This window comes from Canis lupus, chromosome Y (genome assembly GCF_048164855.1).
Source record: "Canis lupus baileyi chromosome Y, mCanLup2.hap1, whole genome shotgun sequence".
In the NCBI taxonomy this organism is placed as follows: Eukaryota; Metazoa; Chordata; class Mammalia; order Carnivora; family Canidae; genus Canis; species Canis lupus.
The window spans coordinates 6,566,466-6,591,498 of NC_132877.1; the positions used below are offsets into that span (position 1 = coordinate 6,566,466).

Sequence of the window (25,033 nt, forward strand, 5' to 3'; positions counted from 1 at the left end):
TCAACCTGTGTGAAAGGTACTTGGGGACAGAATCCGTATGTTCGTGGTAGTTTAAGTGCCATCTTTGAGGGCCTATCTCGAGTCCCCAGCCTCCTCCTCCTCCCCTCTTGCTTCAGCTGTCTTTCCCCATGATTAGCTTCCCCAACCCAAGCAAAGAATTTGAGGAGAACTCTACAAATTGGTAGGTTCTCCTCTGAAATGGAAAGGGGTACCCATGTAAAGAAGACCCAGGACAGTGTTCGATAACCAGTCTTAAAACCTTGAAGCCGTTTAAAATTTTGAGTATTTGTTCTTTTAGTTTTTTTGTGTTTTTTTTTCTTCAAATATTTTTAGAGATTGCTCCAGGGCAAATGTAATGAAATATGCAATGCATTAAACTACTGCACTTTTTATAAGGTAAGTGCTTTGATGGTAGAAGTTGAATTTAAGCTTTCTAGAAAAGCAGAGTATTCGTAGGCATACTCAAAGTTGATTGCCAGGCTGGCTCTCCCTCTCTTGGCCTCTGCTGCCTCTTAAACCTACATTCATATATTTCAAAGAAAATTTTTATAGCAAGAGGTGCAGCTTCTCTTAAAAATAACCAGTAGTGAGTTCAGTGCACCATAGTCCGTAGGTGCGTGTTGAGAGCTGCCTGTTTCTTTGTGATGTCCTGGTGCCAGCGGGCCTACAGATGCCATGGGTGTGGCTTTCTGCCGTGGCTGTGTCAGCCTGTGGCCCGCACAGCGTGACCTCTGAGAATTCCACGCTGTTCCGTCAGGAGAGAAGAATCCAGACTCTGGCAGGTCCGAGGGCTGGAGGCTTCACTGTAGTCAGTTGTAACCAGCTGTATGTGAGATGATTTGTGCTTTTGTTTTTGCTTGGACCAGTTGTGCCACACGGTTCTATAGGCCTCACACAGGCCTTCTGCTAACTGCCCCAGAACAGAAGTGGACTTACAGTCTAGTTCATTTGTTTTGATAAGTTCGGAGAACTGAGCTTGCCAGCCCCGTGGCCAAGTGGCAGTACAAGACAGCAGGCTGCGTCACTGCCTCCGTGGTACAGGCTCACAGGACAAACCCACAATGACGGGGTTCATAATAATAGATGTCTTAAAGAAGGCAGCTTGATGACTTGGTGTCTTACTGTGCTGCTCTTGGCAGGAAGCTGCCATCGAACCACAACAGCAAGTGGGGGACCCTGGTGAGCGCAGAGAACTTTCCTCCGCAGTCTGGGCCGAGGAGGGACATCCCAGTCTGAGGTAGGTGAAGTTTGGATCTGGGGTTACTAAGAAGACATCTTGGGGGTGGCCTTCTTTCCGGTGGGTGAATCCCAAGTGAACATGATTGGGCATCCATTTTTTGCCAAACCCAGAGTGGCTGCTAACTGGATGCAATTTCCAGCGTGCCTTGGGGGAGATGCCGCGGTGCGTGTCGAACGGAGCCTGCAGCCCTGCACTACTGCCAGGAGAAGCATCTCCAGGGCACTGACACCCTCTAATGCCTTCGTGGCATTTTTTGGTTCTTAAAATGGCTGCTGTGTTCTCTGTACAGTAAGGTTCTTTATGTTGATAGAATGAGAAATCCAGTGTAATGCGCTTGAATGAAATGCTTTATCCAGAATGCTCGATTGAAGGGATGCTTTAATGATCGAGTACACAGCTGGGTTGCTGGGGCATGGTCTCCAAATCAGAGTTGCCCAGGATTGTCAATCAGGAAGGAATAGAGCCAGCCTTTCTAAATTGGGCTTATTTTGAGCATGAAAACAGAATTAAGTCTGCTGGCTCCTCAAGAGGATCAGAGCATCTGAAAGAATTCTGCATGGCAGTAGCGTATTACCGTGTTGTATCCCATAATTCTTAAATGTGGCCAGTGTAGCTGTTTAGATATAGTTTAGATCAAATACATAGGTAGGTAGGTAGGTAGGTAGGTAGAGTCCTCTTGCCCTTAATATGCATGAGGATGGAGGGAGAGGAAAACATAGATTGCTGTAGGATATGTGGTATCACCTTATTTTAAAAGGGCTGAAAGAAGCACAGAAATAAACCTACATAATTGGGTCAGTGAATACAGATTTTTCTGTTGCTTTGAGAATCTCTGGTGATTTGTGATACTCAGATTTAAACACTTGACCTCATAAGGTACTGTTGCAGAAATAACTGATTTAAGTGTTTGCTTTTAAGGGCCTTTTTTTTTTTTTTTTTAAGGGCCTTCTATAACAGGGTTTTATTGCATTTGGCCTTAAACGTGAGTGCTGTTAGCCTTATACAAGAGCACCCAATCTTTACGTGGCTCTGCGAGGACAAGAGCAGCGTTTTGTGTAGGAAGTCCCTGCAATTAACAGTCTACATGGCTCAAACCAAGAATCCCTGTGTAAGAAAGCATGGCTGATGAATAATACACCTACAGAATTCAGTAGTTTCTGAGAAACACAATTACAGCTTTATTACTACAGATTCTGAGTACGTCACGTGCCCAGCACCAGCTGTAATCTTACCCAGCCCTCCCCTTGACTCTGCTGCAGTTGTGAGGATGTTCAGTGCACAGTGGACCTGCAGGCTCTGGCTTTGCTCCTGTGCCCCTGCCATAGGCATTGCACTTGCGCTGCAGAGAGTTCACATGGTGGTTGGAGTGGGCTCTGCTGTGAACGGAGTCCTAATGAGTGGCTATAGTGTACACTGTGTGTGTGTCTGTGTGTTGTAAATGGCACTATCGATAGTGAGAGGGTCAAGAGGAATGGCAGGAGGGACCACATGCTTCATTTATCATGGCCATGTCTTCCAGCAGACTGCATAACCACTCCGAAGATATTAGTTCCAGAGCCTTCTGCTTTGGAGCTGTAGACCCAGCAATTTTCAGAACTGTGTGCATTCTCAAAGGATGGCGAGATTCAAAATCTAGAACAGGAACATTGAAAATCCATTTCCCGCTTTTTTCAGAGAATGTTTATTTTCTAAAGGATCAGTAAGAAATAGTGTACTTAAAACATTAAATCTGGGGGACAAAAAAAGAAAAGTCTTGTAGAGGACTGTCTTGCTCACCAAAAACAAAATCCTATAATGCGGAGATTTCAAGACACCTAATGTTTTGCATAAATTTATAACAATGTCTGTATAAGAAATATGAATTACTTGGGGCACCTGACTGACTCAGTCAGTACAGTGTGTGACTCTTGATCTCAAGGTTGGGAGTTCGAGCCCCATGTAGAGCATAGAGATTACTTAAAAATCTTAAAAAAAAAAAATTACTGATCTGATAACCAGTACAGGATAATGAATGTTTTTCATTGTATTCTGTTGAGACAACACAATAACATCAAGATAAGAGTTACTTGTTCATTCAAACCACATTGAGAACATTTTTGTGAGGTTCAAGATTCTGTTCCATGTAAAGATAAGTAGGACAAAGGTTCTGTTCCTAAAGGACCTCACAGTGTAGGAGGGAAGGAGAGACACCAGTACTTACACTGAAGTGATGGCACATAATTAGAATTTTTGTAAAAAGTTATGTGGTCCTTCATGATCCTGGAAGGAGCATGAGGTGAATCCTGACTGAGTCCTGGGGGAAGACCGGAGGTGTTGGAGCCTAAAGAAACCCAAAGCCAGGAGAGCAAATCCAATTGCATTTGCTTACTTCTAGCACTTCCTGTGGTGAACAGCACCCCCTTTCCCCACTCCGACTGGCTTAAATTTAAGGCCAGCTTCCATTGTTCCCAGAGGCTCTGTAGTGGCTCTCCCAGCTCAATTGTGACCCGCTTCTGCAAGTACTCCCCCCCCCCCCCCCCCCCCCCCCCCCCCCCCCCCGCTTCCTGACTGGGGTACCTCATAAGCTGGATGTAGCAGCTTGCCGGGGACTGTCATAACCCCCCACCACAGACTGAGAGAGTAAATTTCTGTTGTTGATGTTGCCCAGAACCCCAAGGTCAGGGTGTCAGCAGGTTTGGCTTCTGGGGGGCGGGGGGGCGGCGCTTCTCTATCTCTAAATAGTCACATTCTGAGGTCCTGGGGCTTAGGACTTCAGCTTCCAAATGGGGGGGGGGATACAATTAGTCCAGAACACCGGAAGAAATGTCCTTTCTGCCTTATACCTTTTAACCAGTGCTGTCGGCTGCATCAGTGCTCTTGGGAAGTGTCATCCCACCTTTGAGCTAATGAGGCCACCCCTGATATGGGAGCATTTAAAATGAAAGGAAGAGGGACCCCTGGGTGGCTCAGTGGTTGAGCGTCTGCCTTCAGCTCAGGGTGTGATCTCGGAGTCCCTGGATCAAGTGCCATATTGGGCTCCCCTCTGCCTATGTCTCTGCCTCTCTCTGTGTGTCTCTCATGAATAAATAAATAAAATCTTTTAAAAAACAAAATGAAATGAAAGGAAGAGGGAGTGGCTTAGCACTGCCAGCAGTGCCTTGCAATTGCGGGCACATTCTGATTCAGTGATTCCACTTTTAAGAGTTGACCTTCCGAGTGTATGGCTGCACAAAGGCATTCTCCACAGAGGCTGGGTGGGGAGGAAGGGGACCTGGATATGTGTTTGTGCACTCTTTCCTAGTTCTCATGGAGCCACTCCCATGCTGCCTGCTGGTCTCCCTGTGACTGGCTGGTAGTGCCTCTGAACAGAGCAGAGATGGAAAGCCTGTCTTTGCCACTCCAGCACCCTGCTTGCAGGGGCTCCCATCTGAGCCACAGTACCCCTGGTCACCTTGCTGCACAAGCCAAAGCCCGCTTCCCCCATGCAGCACATTGCTCTCTGAGGAGCTCTGCTTCAACTCTGGGATCAAGTTCTCCCCTTCTTTGTTCCAGCTTTCATCATCTCCAACCTGGACCATGGCTGCTGTTTCCTTGCTGGTCTTGGAATATAAATTAAATTATAATAGTCCCCATCCCCAAACCATTCAATGGCTTTTGGTTGCACTCGGCATAAAATGCAAGCTCCTGACCTTGCCCTTCAAGGCCCTGTATGGCCCTCTCTTTTGGGGGGGCACCCTTTCTCATTCTTCTTTCTCATCCAAGCTCCATACTCAGAGACTCATTGCCACCTTTTATCCCTTGAATAAGCCAAACTCATTTCTCCCTCAGGGCTTTGATGCTTATTAAAAGGCTGTTCTTAGAATACTACAAGCCTACCTCAGGACATCTGCCTAGCAAATGGCAATTGGGAATTCATGCTCAGCTTCAGGAGGGGACCTTGTGTAAGCCCAGTGGCTGGAAAATGGATGGGCCGGTTGTCCAGTGGATGGAGATATGGGTGGGTGGTGGGTAGATAAATAGATGGGTAGGTGGATGGGTAAACAGGGTGGATTGGTAGATGAATTGGATGGGCACCGGCCTAACAGCCCTTGGCTCAGTCCTTGGTTATGGCAAATAATGATCCATATTGAAACATTCTGTGTGCTGAAATTTTAAGATTTTAGTTTACACAATAGTAAGTGAAATGGGCTTGTCTTTCTATCCTGACGTAACATTGAGAATCAGGACATAAACATCTCAAAATAAAAGCTGAGTTGTGCTGGGGTCAATTATTGCTTTCAAATTTGAGAGTTCAAGGAGTACTGTGTTCAGGGAGGCTCCAGAGACCAAAGGCAAAAGGAGATCTGGGGGTGGAGCATGGTGGCTGTGGGTGCTGGCACGTTCCTTCTTCATAGCTGCCTTCCAGCCATTTCCACCCCCACATTTAGGAGCTGCTGCCAGTGGGCTGGCACTGACCTGCAGGCTGCTATCTTGTTGGGACAGATGAGCAAGGAGGAGGAGAATGAGATTATATTCTGAATTCCCAACAACAGCCATAAAATTGAATCCGTATGAAATCAAGCTCGTTAGGGAAAATGTGCTTTAATATATAATTCATGGGATCCCTGGGTGGCGCAGCGGTTTGGCGCCTGCCTTTGGCCCGGGGCACAATCCTGGAGACCCAGGATCGAATCCCACGTCGGGCTCCCGGTGCATGGAGCCTGCTTCTCCCTCTGCCTGTGTCTCTGCCTCTCTCTCTCTGCCTCTCTCTCTCTCTCTGTCTCTCTGTGATTATCATAAATTTTTTTTAAAATTATTTTAAAAAAATAAAATAAAATTCATAAACAAGGTAAACCCACCAGGGGATCACCTTCCTGTACGTTTTCCCTGAGAGGTGACTTGGTGCACAGAGGCTAATGCAAAGACTGATTTTTTCATTTACAAACAAGCTTCTTACAAATCAAAGTAAGAGAGAGAACTCAGCCAAAGTCTGCGCCTCGTTTGTTGCTTTAGGGAAGACATTTGCTTTTCCTGGCCCTCAATTAGCTAAGGGGCAATTGCAGCTTTACATCCTGTACTGCTCTGCCTGGTAATTACGAAGCCTGAAGCCCGTGCTGGGATAACAAGGCGACACTCCAGCTTGGATGCCTTCCAGGGTGGAGCCAGCACGGGCAGAGCCGGCACAAGCATGGGCGCAGCCGGCACGGGGACGGGCACGGGCGCAGCCGGCACGGGCACGGGCACGGGCGCAGCCGGCACGGGCACGGGCACGGGCGCAACGGGCACGGGCGCAGCCAGCATGGGCACGAGCACAGCCTGCACGAGGACGGGCGCAGCCGGCACGGGCACGGGCACAGCCAGCACGGGGACGGCAGCCAGCACGGGGACGGGCGCAGCCAGCATGGGCACGAGCACAGCCGGCACGGGGACGGGCGCAGCCAGCATGGGCACGAGCACAGCCGGCACGGGGACGGGCACAGCCGGCACGGGGACAGGCGCAGCCAGCATGGGCACGAGCACAGCCGGCACGGGCACGGGCGCAGGCGGCACGGGCGCGACTCCGTCCCAGGGCGGTGGTGTTTGTGCGTGGGGCGCTTGCAGACTCGCTCCTGTCCTCCCTCCTGGAGCGCAGAAAGGGTGCCGCAGGGCAAATCCTGGAGGCGGGGGGTCGTCACTCCCGGTCCTCCCCTACGTTTGCAGCCACGTGGCTTCAGCCACCGCGGCGTGCGGACCACAGAGCGGCCCCACGGGGGCTCCCATGCTGGTCTGGCTTGCGGACTGCACGTTTTCTGGAAGGAAGCGTGGCGAGGCCGCGGCGTGGGGCTGGCGGCGGGGAGGGAGCGGCTGCCGCAGGAGGGCCGGCGGCACTGCGTGTGCGGGGGAGCGGGCGGCGCTGCCGAGTGACGGCGGCCGGAACCGCGGCGGTCACGTGACTTCCGGTGCTCTTCCGGGAGACCCTCCGAGTCGGAGCTGCGCCTGCGCCCCAGGTGGCCGCGCGAGTCGGCTGCTCGCCTGGTGACCTGCCCGCGCGGCGGCGTCCCCTCCCCGGACGGCGCCACCTGCACAGCTCTCCGGATGCAGTAGCCCTCTGGTCTCTCCTGTCGCTTGACCGCTCTCCTCAGAGCTCACACCCTTGTCGGCTGGCCTTGCTTGGCTTGCACGTAAAGTTGCTCATCGACGTGCTTGCCTTTCTCCAGAGACCCATCTAAACACGCCGAGAGCCATCCCTCAGGCTTTCCAGCCGTGTTTCTCTCGTCGCCTGTGTTTTAGGGCTCAAGTGGCCTGGGAAGCACCCATCCAGACGGTCCCACAGGCTTCGTTGCTCCGCACATTAACGCTGTTGCATATTGTCAAAGGTGCTGGCGAAGCCGGCTCTGCCGCCTTTGGAGATCATCGTAGTTGCCCTGTGACATATGTAGGCTCTTCTGGTTGATTGCCTAGGTCAGGCGCTTTCTATCTTGACTCAAGAACCAGGCTGTGAAGTATCGGGCCTCCAGCTCGAGCTTCTTCTGATGGGAACTAGCGTGACACGCTACAGAATCCACATTAAGTTGGCTTTCCTAACAGTATTGGGTGAAGTCACATGTCTTCATCGAACCTAAATGATTAATCCATGTTAGAAATGTACGCACAGGGCGCCTGGGTGGCTCAGTGGTTGAGCATCTGCCTTCGGCCCAGGGCGTGATCCCGGGGTCTTGGGATCGAGTCCCACATCGGGCTCCCTGCAGGGAGCCTGCTTCTCCCTCTCCCTCTGTCTCTGCCCCTCTCTCTGTGTGTCTTTCATCAATAAATAAATAAAATATTTTTTTAAAATGTACGCACATCCGGAGATCCCTGGGTGGCTCAGCAGTTGAGCCCCTGCCTTTGGCCCAGGGCATGATCCTGGGGTCCCGGGATCGAGTCCCATGTCGGGCTCCCTGCATGGAGCCTGCTTCTCCTTCTGCCTGTGTTTCTTTCTCTCTCTATGCCTCTCATGAATAAATAAAATCTTGAAAGAGAGAAAAAAAGAAAAAAAATGAATGAATGAATCAATGAATCAATGAACGCACATCTTTGGGTGCTTGACTGGCACGATTGGTTTCGGATTCTTGATTTCAGTTTAGGGTGTGACCTTAGGGCCCTGAGATCTAGACCCTCCTGGGCTCAGCTCAGCGTGGACTCTGCTTGAGATTCTATCGCTCTCCTGCTGCCCACCCCACCCCCCACTTATGCATGCTCTCTTCCTCTTGCTCAAATACATAAATAAATCCTGAAAAGAATAGAAAAGTATATACATATCTCATCCATGAACTGTGAACACTGGCTTTTAGTTTCTCCCTTGCAGAAAGTACAGCCTGTGAGAGGGCATGCTGCTGTTCTAATGTGACTAAGTGTCTTGCAAAAGTCAACATTCTAGGGGTGCCTGGGTGGCTCAGTCAGTTGGGCATCTGCCTTCTGCTCAGGTCATGATCTCAAGGTCCTGGAATTGAATCCCACATCAGGCTCCCTGCTCAGCGGGGAGCCTGCTTCCCCCTCCCCTGCGCCTGCTCATGCTCTCTCTCGCTATCTGTCTATCAAATAAAAAAGAGAAGTCTTTAAAATAAGTTTTTAAAAAGTGGACATTCTAAAATAATGGTAAACTGAAACTTGCTTCACAGACATGAGCAAGGTTAGGGAGCAAGGTCGTAGGGGGTGACCCAGTAGGTGCATTCCTTCTACACTCGCCTACCCCTGAGGCCACCTCCAGTAGCATTCAGTATTAGAGACTTCAGAAAGTAGGCACCAAATGCAGACAGCCACTTTGTTTGAGGCCAGGGTAAGGTAGCTTAGTTACAGCAAGTTTTTCCTTTGCTAGCATTTATTTTTATATTAGAACTCTGAAATCATGGCGTGTGCAAAAGACCATTGGGGAATGTCAGGCCCACCAATGCAGGTCTCCCTTACAAGATGACTGTGAGAGCTGGACAGCCATCTGGTTCTCTGTTTACCTCCTTCCCCTTGGAACCCATAGGCTCATAGGCATCTCTCCATAGAGCTACAGTGACTGGTCTTTGTCTCTGAGGTTACTCTCCGTCAGTTGCCCTTTTTTTTTAATGGGGTTGTAAAGATGTATTCAATTGAAAGATCCACATAACCTAAAACATACTGCTTGAACGTGTACCATTCAGTGACATTTAGTTCATGTTACGCAGCCATCACCACTATCTAGTTCCAGAAATATTGTCACCCCAAAAGAAAACCACTTTGCCATTGAGCAGTTACTCCTGAACTGGGTTTACTTTTTTTTAACTTGAAAGATAAATTGAAATGATCCACTCTGTGCAGTAAGAGTATGTCTTACTCAAAAACAGTTGCCATCATTTGGACGTGAGATGAGTACTTGGCTGTCAAAACTCATTTCCCACAGACTCAGTGTGTTAAGTGGTTGTCAAATTCTTGAAGCTGGTCTCTAACCAGTTTAACTCATAAATTTGAAATTAAAAAAAGACAGTTCTGCAAGTCACCTATTTCTCTTAGGCAATCTAAAATGCATCCAGATATTTCTGAGTGTGTGTGTTAAATCCACATATCCCCCAAGAACTCGTAGAAGACAACACAGAGCCAGGAGCATGCTTTATGTCTGACCCCACCCCCATCCCTCGCAGCCCTCCTTCCTCCCACTCCCAATACAGTAATCCTCACCTCCCACAGTAATCCTTACCACCCCCACCAGAATTCAGACAAAGAGAAGGTGAAGGAGGAGGGTGGACAAGCATGGATAGTGACAATGTGGTAGCCAGAAAATTACATCTCCCTCAAGTTTTCTCAGACACCATTTGGAGCATATTCTTGGGGATATACATGTTCTCATTGTGAGTGTCATTTACTGTCTTTGTTTCCATATTAATCCTTAAATTCATAACAGGATATTCTGGATGATGTGCATGACCACACCTTGTGTGTGTGAGAGTTGTCTCTTTGCCAGTGCCCAAGAACGTAAGTGTTCCAGGCTGAGAGGAAAGAATCTGTCCACATTCACATGCAAACCAAGCTCTCTCTCTAGATCAGGGAAAAGACATCAAAGCGCCAGGCCCTCAGAGCTCTGTGTCCTATCAGTCAAAAGAAAAGCAGTGAGTGAAATGAGTCCTTCTGTGGCAGCAGGGAAACTGTGGTAGCTAAACCCAAAAGAAAAAGCTGGGCCACAGGAGAAACAGCTCATTCTCCGCAAAGCCTCATCACCCTTTGCATTAAACATTTGCTTTATAGTTTTGCTCTCCTATAACTTGCAAATTTGTTTTGTAATTTATAGCCAAAGAGCTATGAAAATAAGGAAAATACAATGTTTTGTGTTTAGACATATTTCACAATACAGTAAAAAATAAAGCCATAAACTGCATGGTTTCATATGTAGGCACAACCTGTAGACAGAAAGTAGATTCATTTGCCAGGAATTAAACGTTGAGGGGAATGGGAATGACTGCTGTAGTAGGTGTGGATTTTCTTTTGGGGGTGATGAAAATGTTCTGGAATCAGATAGTAATGATGGTTGCACAACTCCATGAATATACTAAAAACTACTGAATTGTATACTTTCTTAGGGTAAATTTTATGGTGTGTGGACTTTATCTTAATTTTTAAAAATCTGTCAACATTAGGATGCCACAGGGGAAAAAGTTGATTTAATATAAATCTCAGGTGCCTGGGTAGCTCTACCAGTTGCACATCTGTCTTCAGTTCAGGTCATGACCCTGGGGTCCTAGGGTTGAGCCCCACATCGGGCTCCCTGTTCAGCGGGGAGCCTTCTTCTTCCTCTCCCTCTGTCTCCCGCTCCGCCTGCTTGTTCCCTCTCTCTCTCGTTCTCTCTCTGTCAAATAAATAAAATGAGTCTGTGCATTACTCAAGTCTGAGAAATGTGGCTGCCGCTCTGAGGTCGACAGAATTTGTAAAGGGTCACACGGGAAATATTCTTGGCTTCAGGGGAGAAACTGTTCACGTTGTGATGACTCAACTCTTGTAGCATAGAAGCAGCCATGAATAGTACATACAGGAGTATGTGTAGCTGTGCTCCAGCAAAACTTGAAAGGTTTGCCAGCCCTTGGCTTTGGTCAAGGGATGGCCATCTGTGAGTGTACTTTCAGGAATGGGAACATGGGACATAGATGGCAGTCTGTCTAGATATTTCAAAGAGACTTTGTGGGCAGCCCAGGTGGCTCAGTGGTTTAGCGCCACCTTTGGCCCAGGGCGTGATCCTGGAGACCCGGGATCGAGTCCCACATCGGGCTCCTTGCATGGAGCCTGCTTCTCCCTCTGCCTGTGTCTCTGCCTCTCTCTCTGTGTATCTCTCATGAATAAATAAATAAAATCTTTAAAGAGAGACTTTATGATTCTCTTGCAAGAACGAGATCCATTTCTTTTGTCATCTTCATCTTACTTGTCTCGTGGGTGGTGGTTGAACTTCAGGAGTTTACACTGTGGCTGCTACACACTTAGCTGCTACACACTTAGCAGGAGTAGAAGAGAGTGCAGGATGCGCTAACCATGGACTCCTTTGTGATGTGTTCTGCATTGGAGTGATGGCATGGGGTGGGGAGGGCACCGTCAGACCCTGAAGACTGGCATGCTACATTAGGTGAAGTGACTCCAGAAGGGCTTAAGGGTTCACCAGGACTGCCCGAGAGGCTGGGGGGAAGAGTTCTCGAATGTAAGTGCTAGTCTGCTTATCTTGTTCTGTTCCCTTTTTATTTGTGGAATTCTTCAAGAGCACAAATGTTCTGGGTCAAAGACAGGGTATGTATGCAACTTATTACAAGTATTTATAATGTAAAGGCTTACTAGTGTTAACATAGCACAAGCTATGAAAAGACGTGAGTGTCCTAGACACCCTGATAATTATGCCTCTCTCTAGTAAACGTGGATGTATGAGAACCCAGATTATGAATCTTGATATTACAAAAGTGCTCTCTCTTTGGAAATAATTCATGGAGGTCATTTCTTTAAAAACTCCTCAAGTACAACCAGCATCCAGATCTTGTTTTCCAGTACCCCTCTGTAGTCAAAGTGACCAGGGCAGGGAATATAACAAAATGAGCCTGGAATATCTTGTAGTGCCAAAAAAAGTAAGGAAATACCAAACCAGAAAGCCCAGTAATGTGTCAGAGGGACACAGGAGCCAACTGAAATAGCTTCCTATGACTATAGCTAGAATAATTTAAACAAGATAAAGTAGTGTTAGACTGTAACCCAGTGTATAAAGTTTATTCCTGAGTTCATAACTGACTTGCATTAATGATTGAACAAGTAAGTGGAGAGAGAAAAGACAAATTTCCCAAGCAGAAAAATTCCAAGTAATCTGTGTAGATCTTCTGCCCTGAGGCAAGTGGAATAGAACTCCCGGCTCCTTAAATATGGGCTGTGTATGGCTCACCTCCTTCCAAAGAAGGCAGGATGAAAAGGTGGAGGCAGAGAAGGAGCTCACGATGGAGAAATTGGCATACGCTAACCCCTGCCAGGCGATGCACAGAGACGAGTTGCATTGACAGCATGACCCTTGCTATCACGTGATGAGAATGGCACTTGTTACCTTTGTGATCTTCCCTAAAATCCATAACCATAATCATGACCAAAACATCAGGCAAATTTCAGTTGGGAAACATTCTACAAAATGCCTGAACAATACTCCTTAAAATTGTCAACGGCATCAAGAACAAGGAAATTCTGGGAAGCCGTTGCTTGGGAGAAGCTGAGGAGACGTGACAACTGAATGTAATGTGGTACCCTGAACAGGGTCCTGGCACAGAAGAAGGACGTTAAGTAAAAAAGAAATCTGAATCAAGGATGGACTTCAGTTAATATTCATATCCCAAGATTAGCACATTAATTACAACACGTTACCATATTAAGTAAGATGTTAACTGTTGGGTAGACCAGGCAGTGGGTATATGGGAACTCTCTTATTGTCATAATTTTTCTGTAAACCTAAAAGCATTCTAAAATGAAGTGTTTATTTAAAAGTAATTTTATTAAAGATTTTTTTAATTTATTATTTTAAAATTATTTATTTATTCATGAGAGACACAGGCAGAGGGAGAAGCAGGCTCCCTGCGGGGAGCCAGATACAAGACTCAATCCCAGGATCACACCCTGAGCCGGAAGCAGACACTCAACCATGAGCCACTCAGGTGTCCTTTGAGATTTTATTTTTAAGTAATCTTTATACCCAACATGAGGCTCGAGCTGAGAACCCAAGATCAGGAGTTATATCCTTCAGCAACTGACCCAGCCAAGTGCCTCTAAAATAATGCATTTTGAATTATTCAGCTTGTAAATATTAGGAACACACCTTTTGAGCAGTAAGTGTGGTGAAATATCCAATCAGCTACCAGATTCTTAGTAGATATGCATTATGTGGATGGCTGTGCATCCTTGCACTGAGTGTTGAGGATATAGTCTGGGGCAGATGTCACCCTCTCTTAGGAACGGGATCATGTACTCGGTAAAATAATAGGTGGCGATGAGAAGTTGTAGAAAGAATGTAAGCTTTGGGGTTAAAGACACAGGTTCAAATTCTCATTTTCCTTTTCAGTGTGCATGCATCAGGCCACCTAAGTTAATAACCTCGTGTCCCCAGATGATGAGGTCTCATAGCAACGTTCCTTGTAGACCTATTTAAATGCTGACTGGCTATAACACGCATGCATCAGCATTGGTGCTCAGGATCAAGAAGGTGTGGAAAAAAGGGAAAAGTCACTCTTACAAATATAGCAGTAATCTGGGAGATGCTGCAGAGTAGCATGTGTTATTGGCCAAATGGGAAAGACTCAGAAATAATTGCCACGAATTCACAAAGGGCTGACGGAAGCAGGTTGAAAAGAGAAAACCCATTCTGAAGGGTAAGCATGAGACTGGAGAAGCCTTGGAGCTCAGTCTGGGAAGGGGCTGTCCGGGACAGCGTTGGGGGGGTGCCTTCCGTGTGGGGGTGACTCTGAGGTCTCGGGCTGCTTCGGGAGGGAGGTGGAGGGCAGGGGCTTTCAATGCGGATCATTGTGAGATGACGGACTGGTAAGTCGCAGTCAGGCTGGGACTTTGTCTTCTCCCCTGAATGCTTTGCACACAGTAAACTTCCGGAAGTACTTTGTTAGTTGTTTGCTGGATTACGTTCCTAATGAGTGTGTAATAAACCTAAGAGTACAAATAGAATACAGAGAGACATAAATTAGGCTATTCAGCGGGATTTTTTTCCTTTCATTGTTCCATCTGATATTACTGTGCTTGTGGAGTTGAATAGTGTATCGCACATACTATGTGATTAGCATAGTTAAATAGATAAAGCTGAGTAAAAATATGTTCAGCAGGCTTTCCTTTATTTCCCCCTTTTAGATTATAAGGAGGAAGACAGCCAAGCGTTTTGGGGTTTTAAACGGGCAAGTCTTCTGGCGGGGTTGGGGGGCGGGGGGGGGCGGGGCGGGGTGCTAAGCTTAAGGAGCCTGGGGAACGTTGGCCCTGAGGTCAGGAGGAGTAGTCTGAGTCCCGAGGTTAGAGCCGCCGGAGCCTGCGGGAACTTGCCCATCACGAGGCAGCAGGCACCGACAGGCCAGCTGCTGGGCGCGGGGCTCTGAGGCTGGTCCGGCGGGAGGCGGTGAGCGCTGCGCCCCCAGACACCCCGCATTTGTCCTCAGGCAGCTCAGCCCGCACGGGACTGCTTGCCTGACGTCCTTAGCGTCTGCAGTTACGAGTGTTTCTTTTGTTCTCCTGTCTTTAAAAGCAGGTTGTCAGCTCACGGCGCGGTGAGTAAGGTCTGGGGAGATCTGCACACATTTGTCTTGTTTATTGTGCTGCCTGAAAATGAAAACTCCTGCCAGGTGGGCTGCAGATTCCAGCTCGAGCTCTGCATGCGTGCACGTATGCGTGTGGGCACACTACGCGTGTGCTGCATGTGTGCCGATAGGTGCCTGCAGAGTTTGCAGCTTTGGTTTTTGCGCTTGGCTGAAAGCGCACTGAAACTAGGAGGCAGTGCCTTCCAGCGCCGGGTCCGGGCTGCAAGCCATAGTGCCGAGTGACCGGTAGCCTTGGCGCGCGGGGAGCCCTGCTCCGCGGGAGAGCTGCAGACCTGCCTGCCCTGCGGGAGGCCAGCATTGCACGAAGACCCGTGTGCCTTGTCTCGCCTTTTCATTTTTCCATACCAGCAAGAAATTAGCATTTTCATGACTGAGACGCTGAATGTGGACACTGAAAGAAAATGGTGAGTCAGCCACATGGAAGTGGAGGAAAAAAAGCAAAATCAGGTGTGCATGTTTAGTCATGAAAAAATGCTCTGTGGGTGAATTCACACATAGCCTGCTTGCTAATTGCAGCGACAACATCTAAAAGGAGAAAATGGAATCGGTGCGGTTCTGAGTATTTTCCAGCTCTTAGATTTTTGCTCTCTGGTGGGATGTGACAGTTGAGAGGCATGCCATTTCTTTACAGGTTTTACCGTATGTGTGCTGTGGATCTTTTTTTACCTTTTATATTGTAAAAGAAACATCCGTGGGCGTTATTTCTAGATGATTGAAATGCCTTTGCTTTACTACCGGATGCTTTTGTGTGTGGAGGGAGGATGCCATTTTCAGAGAAATTGCTGCATATGTGTGTGTGTATGCATACACATGCACGCACATGCATCTACTGTTTGGGTCTGCATTTACTGACTCACATAGGAAGGAGTTATTTTTAGATGCATGTTTTAGCGGTCATGCTGTTGAGAAGAGAAAAAGGAGTTTGAAGAAAGATTTTTGGAAATCTACCTGGCAGCATTTATAATTAAATCATTAAATAGCCTTACATATTGGAGACTTACAGAATGAATGAATGAAACGTGTTATGTAAAATGTCTGAAAATTTTGTACAGATTTACTGGCTGACTGGCATATTTTCCTTGGGAAGCAGAGTCCTTGAGAGGGTATTCTATAAATATTCTTTATGGCTATGTTGCAGAAAAGTATTCCACGGATGGTAGAAAGAGGTGCATCTCTACAGTTGCTTTTTGTCATGCATGATGAAAAGAACATTCTCTGTCTCTCTCTGTCTCTGTCTCTCTCACACAGACACACACACACACACACACACACACTCACACACACCCCTTAAAAAATTTGCAGGGTATTCTCCTAGATACATGAACAGAATACACACAGAAGCAATTCTTTTAGAAGAGTACTAGGAATACCATACATGTTGGTATGAAGAGTATAGGTTGTATTAGGCATCTCTTGCCCAACTGGAGTGACATGACCCTGGTAAGTGTATGCTTGCTGCCCCTTATTCTGCATGGACTGGCTGCTTCCCCAAAGTCCACCTTTGAATTTCAGAGGTATATTAGGAAGTTAACATCTCATGTGGCTTTTAGAATGCATTTGTTTCATTTTTCATGCCTTTAATTCTTTGCCTCTTGTGTGCATTAAAATTTAAGAAGATTAAAGTGGAGAAGTAGTAGAAACAAGGGCTGCTGTTGTGTGTCCACTGGATCAGTGGACACTCGTGTTTTCTACCTGGCTTTTTCTAGATAATCAGGTCCTTTCTGAGAGGCTTGTAGACATAGCTGGATGTCTGGAGAGATGCTAGAGTTATTTAGTTTTTTGCCTTAAAAAAATTTTTTTTCAGAATTCCTTGTGTTTATTCTTTTTTTTTTTTTTTTTTTATTTAAGATAGTCACAGAGAGAGAGAGAGAGAGGCAGAGACACAGGCAGAGAGAGAAGCAGGCTCCATGCACCGGGAACCCGACGTGGGATTCGATCCCGGGTCTCCAGGATCGCGCCCTGGGCCAAAGGCAGGCGCCAAACCGCTGCGCCACCCAGGGATCCCCCTTGTGTTTATTCTTAAAGTTGACAAAGCATTACATATTTTTATCTCTTGCACACACATACGCACATGCACGCTCGCACACGCACGTAACTTGAGCCTTATTATATTGCATGCTATGCTCATTCTATAATAAACAAACTGGGGCTGAAGTGACTGGATTCACACAGCCAGTTCATAGGGAAGCCTTGCCTGCGGTATGGCTGCTTTGTAATGTGGTGGGTTCTTGCTGACTCATACCTCCCACCTCTGTGATTAAGAGAGTCCTCCAGGTAAGTATGGACTGAGTGAGATGGTGGTACATGTTGCCAAACCTAGTGTCTTACTAACTTTCCTGTCCCATACCCAGTGTGCTCCTGGTACAGTGAGAGGGACTCCTAGGATAGGCTCCCAGGGAGTGTGTGGTACAGAGAACCCCTCACCAGATGGAGAGACTGGAGACACGTGTCCCAAACCTGTGTGGGTATAATTTGCAGGTTGCTCAACCTTTCTGACCTTCCATCTATCCATTAAAACAGGAGTTCAGAGTTACTGATTTCTAAGGTCCCTATTAGACATAATAGTTTTTCATTGTCAGAGAAAGAAGCCAGGGACTCGAATTCCCCTTAAGATCACCCTTCCAGGCTCATAGGTCATATTATCTTACTCCTGTGCCACCAACATTCATGTGTAAGAAGACATAGAAATATATAGGAGACATACACACACACACACACACACACACACACACACACGTGTGTAATATCTCTGAGATCCACTTAGAGATAAAAGGAGCTCCTGCAGCAGAGTTTGTCTTCTGCCGGTAGGCTTTGCTGAAGCGGTGGCAGTGCCCTTGACAGCTACACCTGCTTAGGTATTGTGTGCTATCACTCCATAAAGTCAGTGACTAACAAATGAAGTGCTCTGAGATGTCACCTACATAAAGTTTGTTATTGAATGACTGTTATAAACTCTAGCCAGTGGGCCCTTAAACATACTCAGAGGCCATTAAAGGTAGAATAACTAGAAATTCTAGGAAGGTGTTTAACATTTATGTATGCATATGTACCCACTTGTGCAAATGTACACATTTGCACGCATGTGTACGTACATGTGTATATGGACAGCATACATGCACTCACATAGTAGACGTTTTATAGAGTAATTAACTATATAAGGTAAATTTTTATGTACAATAAAAATATCTAAAGCCTATTAGGTAAATAATCCATTTCCAAATACGGTTCAGCTGAGTAATAATAATTAGACCATCTCAAATGTGGGATTTTCAGAATTTTGGATCATATGCAGTAGGAAGAAGACAACCAAAGCAAACAATTTTCTTTTAAATTATAGGGAGAATATAGTATTCTAACTATTTTAATCTTTCATTGCATAATTACCCACATTCAAGATGGCTCCTTATTTCATAAGCTTGACATATGTTTTTGAGAGTCAGGATTTTTACTAATTTGAGGATACAGCCTTCTAGGCTGTGTATATGTTATTTTAAAATCTGTTTTACTAATTAAAATATTCTTACTAAATAAGGAAGTTCTGTGAGCAATGCGCGGCATTCTAAGATCCAAATACCCAGTAGAGGTCCTGTGGACTTTTAGTGTTATCTCCTGTCTTTCATAGTTATAAGCAGTACTGTAGCAAACATCTTGTAGTGAAATATTCATGTTCTGGCACGCTAATTTCCTTAGGATGAAATTCTAGATGTGGAATTGCAAGGCAGGCTTTTGGGAAATATGCTCAAGGGTGCCGTCCATAAAATGTGTACTATTTATGTCCTACCCACCCCCCCAACAGCCTAGGACAGTCTTGCCTTTCCCAAAACTTGGTCCATATTAATAATTCTGGGACTACACAGGCAAAAAAGTTCTTTCTTTCAAGTAGGCTGCATGGTGTGGAGTCCAACACAGGACTAGAACTCATGACCCTGAGATCAAGACCTGAGCCAAGATGAAGAGATACTCCACCAACTGAGCCACCCAGGCATAGTTGCAGAGAAACTCCATTTGTAACTTACTCCATTTGTAACTTACTTTTTCTCAGTAACTAGCAAAGTAAAGTTGAACTTTGTGACTTATCTAGCCATTTGGTTTTCTTTTCTTTTGTTTGTTACCGCTCACATTTTATGTTCATTTTCCTGTTGGGGATGGGGCCTTTCTTTCTTGATCATTGTTACTTAGGTTCCAAATAGATGGCTGAAGTGCATTTGATGTGTACTTTTGAAACCTTTATGTTTGGTTCCAGTTAGTTTCTTCCTTGTTTTTTTTTTTTTTTTTTTAGTTTCTTCCTTTTTAATGTACTAACTAGTGTTAATGATGTCATTATCCCTTCCTGGTGGCTTTGCACAGTTCATTCCTATTCTGCTGGCTCCTGGCTATTGTGTGCTGGCCTTTGCATTAGTACCTAGAAAGCATAACCACCTGGGGCTCTGTGGGTGTGAAATTTCCTATGATTTGTAGCCTGCACCTGAAATATTCTCCAGTATTTTCACAAGAAGAACCCAGGTGTTTTGGTTTTGGTTTTTAAACATTTTATTTATTTATTTGAGAGAGAGAGAGAGAGAGAGCACAGAATGAGAGGGAGAAGCAGACTCCTCACTGAGCAGGATGGATCCCAGAACCCTGAGACTGTGACCTGAGCCGAATGCAGACACTTTACCTACTGAGCCACCCAGAACCCAGGTGTTTTAGAAGAATGTTTTAATGTGGTTTGGCAAAGAGAAAGCAGCAGGGAGAAACGAACAGTACACCTGAGCTTAGGTTATTAGGCACATTACTTAGGCTCTTGGGGCTGCAGTGTCCTGCAAGTGCTACGTTTTGTCGGTCATGCTTGCTCTCTGCAAATGGAGGTTAATGATACAGTTGCCTCTGCCGCAGAATTGAGAAGTGCTTGGCTTCCCAGTATCCCCCTAGCATCCTGCCACCCTTACTGCTCTGGTTGACAGGACTCCCAGGGTCCATCTGAGGCACAACTGTCAGACTTCCTTATATTCTAGGGTCTGCTCATGTGAGCACTTGTCCATGCTTGTCCCTTTGTCCTCGTTGTTTTCTTTCATTGGGATGTTTTTTGTGTATTTTCATGTTCCTTTTGTGTGTTTTCCTTTGATACACCACCTCAAAACGTTTGATCACTCAGTGTAAGTATGTCAAAATAAAATAAGTAGAAGCCATATAACTATAGATGTAAACATTCAAAAGAGTAAAGGGCTCGATCACCAGTTAGTATTTTTTTTTTTAATTTTTTTAAACTTTTATTTATTTATGATAGGCACACAGTGAGAGAGAGAGAGAGGCAGAGACACAGGCAGAGGGAGAAGCAGGCTCCATGCACCGGGAGCCCGACGTGGGATTCGATCCCGGGTCTCCAGGACCGCGCCCTGGGCCAAAGGCAGGCGCCAAACCGCTGCGCCACCCAGGGATCCCACCAGTTAGTATTTTAATTATGGTCATTGCTTTGTTGAAAAATTGAGTTACTTCACATAGCCTTTCATGGGCAAGTAGACATCATTGAATCTGTGAGTTGTTTCTATGGCATTCATAGCAATGTATGTGAAAATGGAAGGAGAGAGTCAGCAGACTGCTACGGACCAGAGCTGGCAGCGTCCAGCTCATTTATGATCAGGTGAGAGCATGAGATCATCTCCCAGGCCATCCAGCTCCAGCATATAGTTGTGTGTATGTGTGTGTGTGTGTGTGTGTGTGTGAGAGCGTGTGCAGGTGCGCCCCTATGTTTTAATTTCCACTACATCAGCAGAACCACAGTCTCAGTGGACAGGTCTTCCAATGACAGGTATGTCTCTAGTTACCTGTATTTGTGTGGTTAGGTGCCAGCAAGCCTTTAAGGTTGAATCAGGTTCAGAGAGAATCTCCCTTGAGGGATCTTCTCATCTATTATTGGGGAAAATAATACATAACAGATTGCCATAGACCTAGGTGTTTAAACAACAGACATTTCTCCCAGTTCCAGAGGCTGGAAGTCCAGGATCGAAGTCAACTATTTTGGTTGCTGGTGAGACCCATTTCCTGGTTTGCAGATGGCTGTGTTCTTGTTCTTGCTGCGTCCTTACATACTGGAGACCACACAGCAGGGCAGCAAGCTCTCTTATGTCTTTCTTATCTTTTTTAAAAAATTTTATTTATTTATTCATGAGAGACAGAGAGGGAGGCAGAGACACAGGCAGAGGGAGAAGCAGGATCCATCCAGGGAGCCGGATGTGGGACTCGATCCTGGACCCCAGAATCATCACACCCTCAGCCAAAGGCAGACGCTCAACCACTGAGCCACTCAGGCATCCCTTGTGTCTCTCTTCTTCTTCTTCTTTTTTTAATTTTTTTTTTATGTCTCTCTTCTAAGGGCACTGTCCCTCCACTTAGGGATCAATCCTCATTATCTAATTACCTCCTATAGGTCCCACCACCTAACACCTTCCCATTGGGGGTTACGATCTTACACATGAATTTGGAAGGACACAGAAATGAATGTAAATGCTGTGCTGCAGGGTAGTCAGAAAGCCCAAGAAAATCAGCCCGCCAGCCTTGCCTTCCTCTCCCTCCCTGCCTGCCTTCCTGCCTCCTCTGTTTCTTCCCCTTACCCCACTGAGTCTTTGCTGAAGCCTTGCTTTGTGCCAGGGACTGTGTGAGGCCCAGGGACAGAAATGGGTGCTATGAGTGTACCCAGGAGGAGCGATACCAAATGAAAATAACACAAGTGAATTGAGAACAATTTGTGAATAAGCAGGTGGAGATTACATCCGTACAGAGGTTCAGCAGAAGAAAGGCTTATCTTTGTCAACAGGTCCAGGAAACACTTCGTGGAAAAGGTTGCAGTTCATGTGGATCTTAAAGAAAACAGGAATGGTGTCTGTGGGGCACATCCTGAAGAGTGGATCCAAGTGGAGATAGGGAAACCACCAGGCATGGATGGCAGGGAACGGCCTCTGGCTAAAATGCCTGTTGCAGGAACAGAGGTCCCTGTGGAGTGGCAGGTGGCTCGGGAAGGATGAGGCAGGGAGCCTGGAACACCAAGTGTGCAGTCTGCCCTTAATTTGGTGGTGGTGGGACGAGAGGCTAGAAGTTTCCGGAGGAGAGGATCAAACATATCTACTTTTCATGCTAATTGGAACAAAAATGTGTACATGTTTGTAAAATGCAGTAAGTGGAGGAGAGAAGATGGGAAATGCCCATCACAGGTGATCCATCACGCGGAATACTTCATTTAACAATCTGGAAAAGTTATGGCAAGATGGTTCTGCTTTCAGAAAATTTAACTTGCAAAAGTTGTGAACAGATTCACCCTCAAATTTGTTGAAATGTGTTTCCCTGTGTTCTATTAAATTTTAATCTTCTACATCTGCTTAAAGTTGGTTCTCCTTGCAGATAAGAGCACGGAGTAGGAGTAAATTACAGGGGTTTCAAGCAGGGTTACAATGACTGCCCTAGAGCAAGAGGGAACTTTCTGGGGCAGTGCAATTGTGCAATTAACTTGATTGTGGTGGTGAAGATACAACCCTTTTACCCAAACCTCCAATCGCTTGAGTTTTATGGTGTGTAAACAATACCTTGATAAAATTGTGGGGTGTGGGAAAGACGAGAGGTGAAAATGTGTTGTGATGTAAAGACCTCCCAGATCTGTAGCTAGAGTTCTGGGAATTCAAACACTTGGTTTTAAAAGCTTAAGTGGCTCAGAAGAAAAGCAGGTAGGTGTAGAGGGCATGATTGAAGGAAAACCCAAATTCATTTGTCACTTGTTAACCCATGCCCTAATGCTTCTAGCTTTTAAGTTTTTATCAATGATAGATCATACCTAATAAAAGCTTACTTAGCCTAGATGTTCCTGAAACTATCATTTAGATGAATGAAATGTCTGCCATAATAAAATATTTATCTGATCCGATTTTTCCTTCTAGCTGCATCTAACAATTTCAAGTGACAGTTTGTGGTTCACATGAGGCTGGTCACAAGAGACTATTGCTCCCACGAGTAGCTAAAAAACAGCCATAAAAGTTATAAAATCATAGCTTTAGGGCGGCCCCAGTGGCACAGCGGTTTGGTGCCGCCTTCAGCCCAGGGTGTGATCCTGGAGACCTGGGATCGAGTCCCACATCGGGCTCCCTGCATGGAGCCTGCTTCTCCCTCTATCTGTGTCTCTGCCTCTCTCTGTGTCTATGAATAAATAAATAAAATCTTAAAAAAAAAATCATAGCTTTAAAAGAACTCAGCAGGCCTTCCTCTGTGTAAAGTCTCCCCTCGTCACCCCGTTGGCATTCTCCTCAAACATTCCTCTTAGTACTTTTCAAAATGAGCTTGAATTTTTAGTTAGTTAGTTAGTTAGTTAGTTAGTTAGTTAGAGCTTGAATTTTTAAAGACTTAATATCTGCCTTGCCTTCTAGCCCAGGGTTGGGCAGACTACAGCCCAGGGGCTGAATCCCCTGGGCCCAGGGGCTGAGAAGCCTTTCTGGGTGAAGGATTAAGGATCAAGGATTGGTCCCTCCAAGGCTGATACCAAGGGGTACTTAATCTCACTGAGATTTTTTTTGGATGACAATAATCTAGTTCTGGAGGGACATGCCAAGCCAAGGATTAAAAAGCTTTAGGGGGTTTTAATATTGCGATCAAGGGGTTAGGAAAATGGGAGATAAGGAATTTGGGAGGGAAGGGTCCCATAAGGTAGAGATTCTCAGCACTGGCTTGACTTCCACATTACTTCTGCTTTTGCTCCAATACAGACATGCAGGCATGCATGTCCTCATTAGCCCCTACCTCTGCCCAGGCCTGGCTTCTGATGTGGTAAGTTTTGAAGAGAGCATAGATTTGTACATCTGAAGTCATCCCTTACATTCCTTCAGAATACTCTTGAGAATTAGAGGGGGAGGTTCAAAAACAAGATGTACCAGGAATACAAAGTGGTTGATTCTAAGGCATGGATACCTGGAGGTTGACTGTGTATTCCCTCATATATTTTGCTGGAAATCATCTTCCTTATAAAAGCTTTAAAACCAAAACTTCAGACAAAAACATGGCCCTGCTCTCGTCTATCAGGGCAGGGGTTTATTCTAGGTGGGAGGGAGGTGAGGGGTTGGGGTCAGGACAGAGTCTAAGGAGGGTGTGTGTATCTGCAGCATTACTCTGCTTTTTACAAACCTCAGAAGGAAATATAGAAGGATAACTTCATGCCTGGGAGGGGCAAAAAGTCTCTAATAATTATTACACTTTCCCTGTTTTCTTTAGATTGGCTTCCAATTGGTAATAGCTTCCCATGCACTGTGAAAGGAGCTGTCAGGGGGTCAGGAGGCAAGGGAACTTTTCTTTCTTTTTTTTTTTTTTTTAATTTTTATTTATTTATGATAGTCACAGAGAGAGAGAGAGAGAGAGGCAGAGATACAGGCAGAGGGAGAAGCAGGCTCCATGCACCGGGAGCCCGACGTGGGATTCGATCCTGGGTCTCCAGGATCAGGCCCTGGGCCAAAGGCAGGCGCCAAACCGCTGCACCACCCAGGGATCCCCAAGGAAACTTTTGTTTTTCATGTGTCTCTTGTGGTTTGCATTTTGTGTCCTGCTTCACTTCTCTGGTCCGACATTCGTTGACCCATGCTGACAGCGGGGTCCTGGCTGGCTCCACGTTAGCTGAACTGGGGCACCCAAATGCCTATCAGAAGAGATAGCAGGTCTCCACCAGCACTGTGGGGTGACTGGTGGCATTCCTGAGGGCACTCTTGTGTCCTGCAGCTTCAGAAGACGAGTGGGGTCCCCGCTGAGTCACCTGGTCAGACTTGCAGAGCACGCTGAGTGTACTTTGTGGCCAGGAGCTGAGCAACATCCATGGCCAGCCCCACTTGCCCCTAAAATCTTGATTTGATCGTTCGGCCACTTCTAAAACCTTGCAGTTGGTATAGGCTTGCCTGTTCTTTGAACTGCATAAAACATGTTTTTAGGAAACCCAAAAACAGAACGCCAGGACAAAACTGCTAACAGATCACATGCAAATGTCATTTATATTCAATTTATCTGTGCCTCTGATTCTAACTGGCTTGGAGCTGATTGGCAG

The 25,033-nt window shown here is 46.2% G+C and overlaps 1 protein-coding gene across 4 annotated transcripts in view; it reads left to right on the plus strand.

Annotated features, from left to right (window-relative positions):
- LOC140629110 (protein Shroom2-like) overlaps nucleotides 1-25,033 on the plus strand; it is a 143,135-nt gene that overhangs the window by 90,413 nt on the left and 27,689 nt on the right. For 2 of the 4 annotated variants that reach the window (XM_072818556.1, XM_072818557.1), the window contains exon 5: nucleotides 1,140-1,237. In XM_072818556.1, the coding sequence (XP_072674657.1) occupies nucleotides 1,140-1,237 (98 nt within the window). Of the gene's footprint in view, nucleotides 1-1,139; nucleotides 1,238-14,669; nucleotides 14,941-15,062; nucleotides 15,396-25,033 lie in introns of those variants that run through there. The other 2 variants (XM_072818558.1, XM_072818560.1) reach the window with 2 other exon arrangements.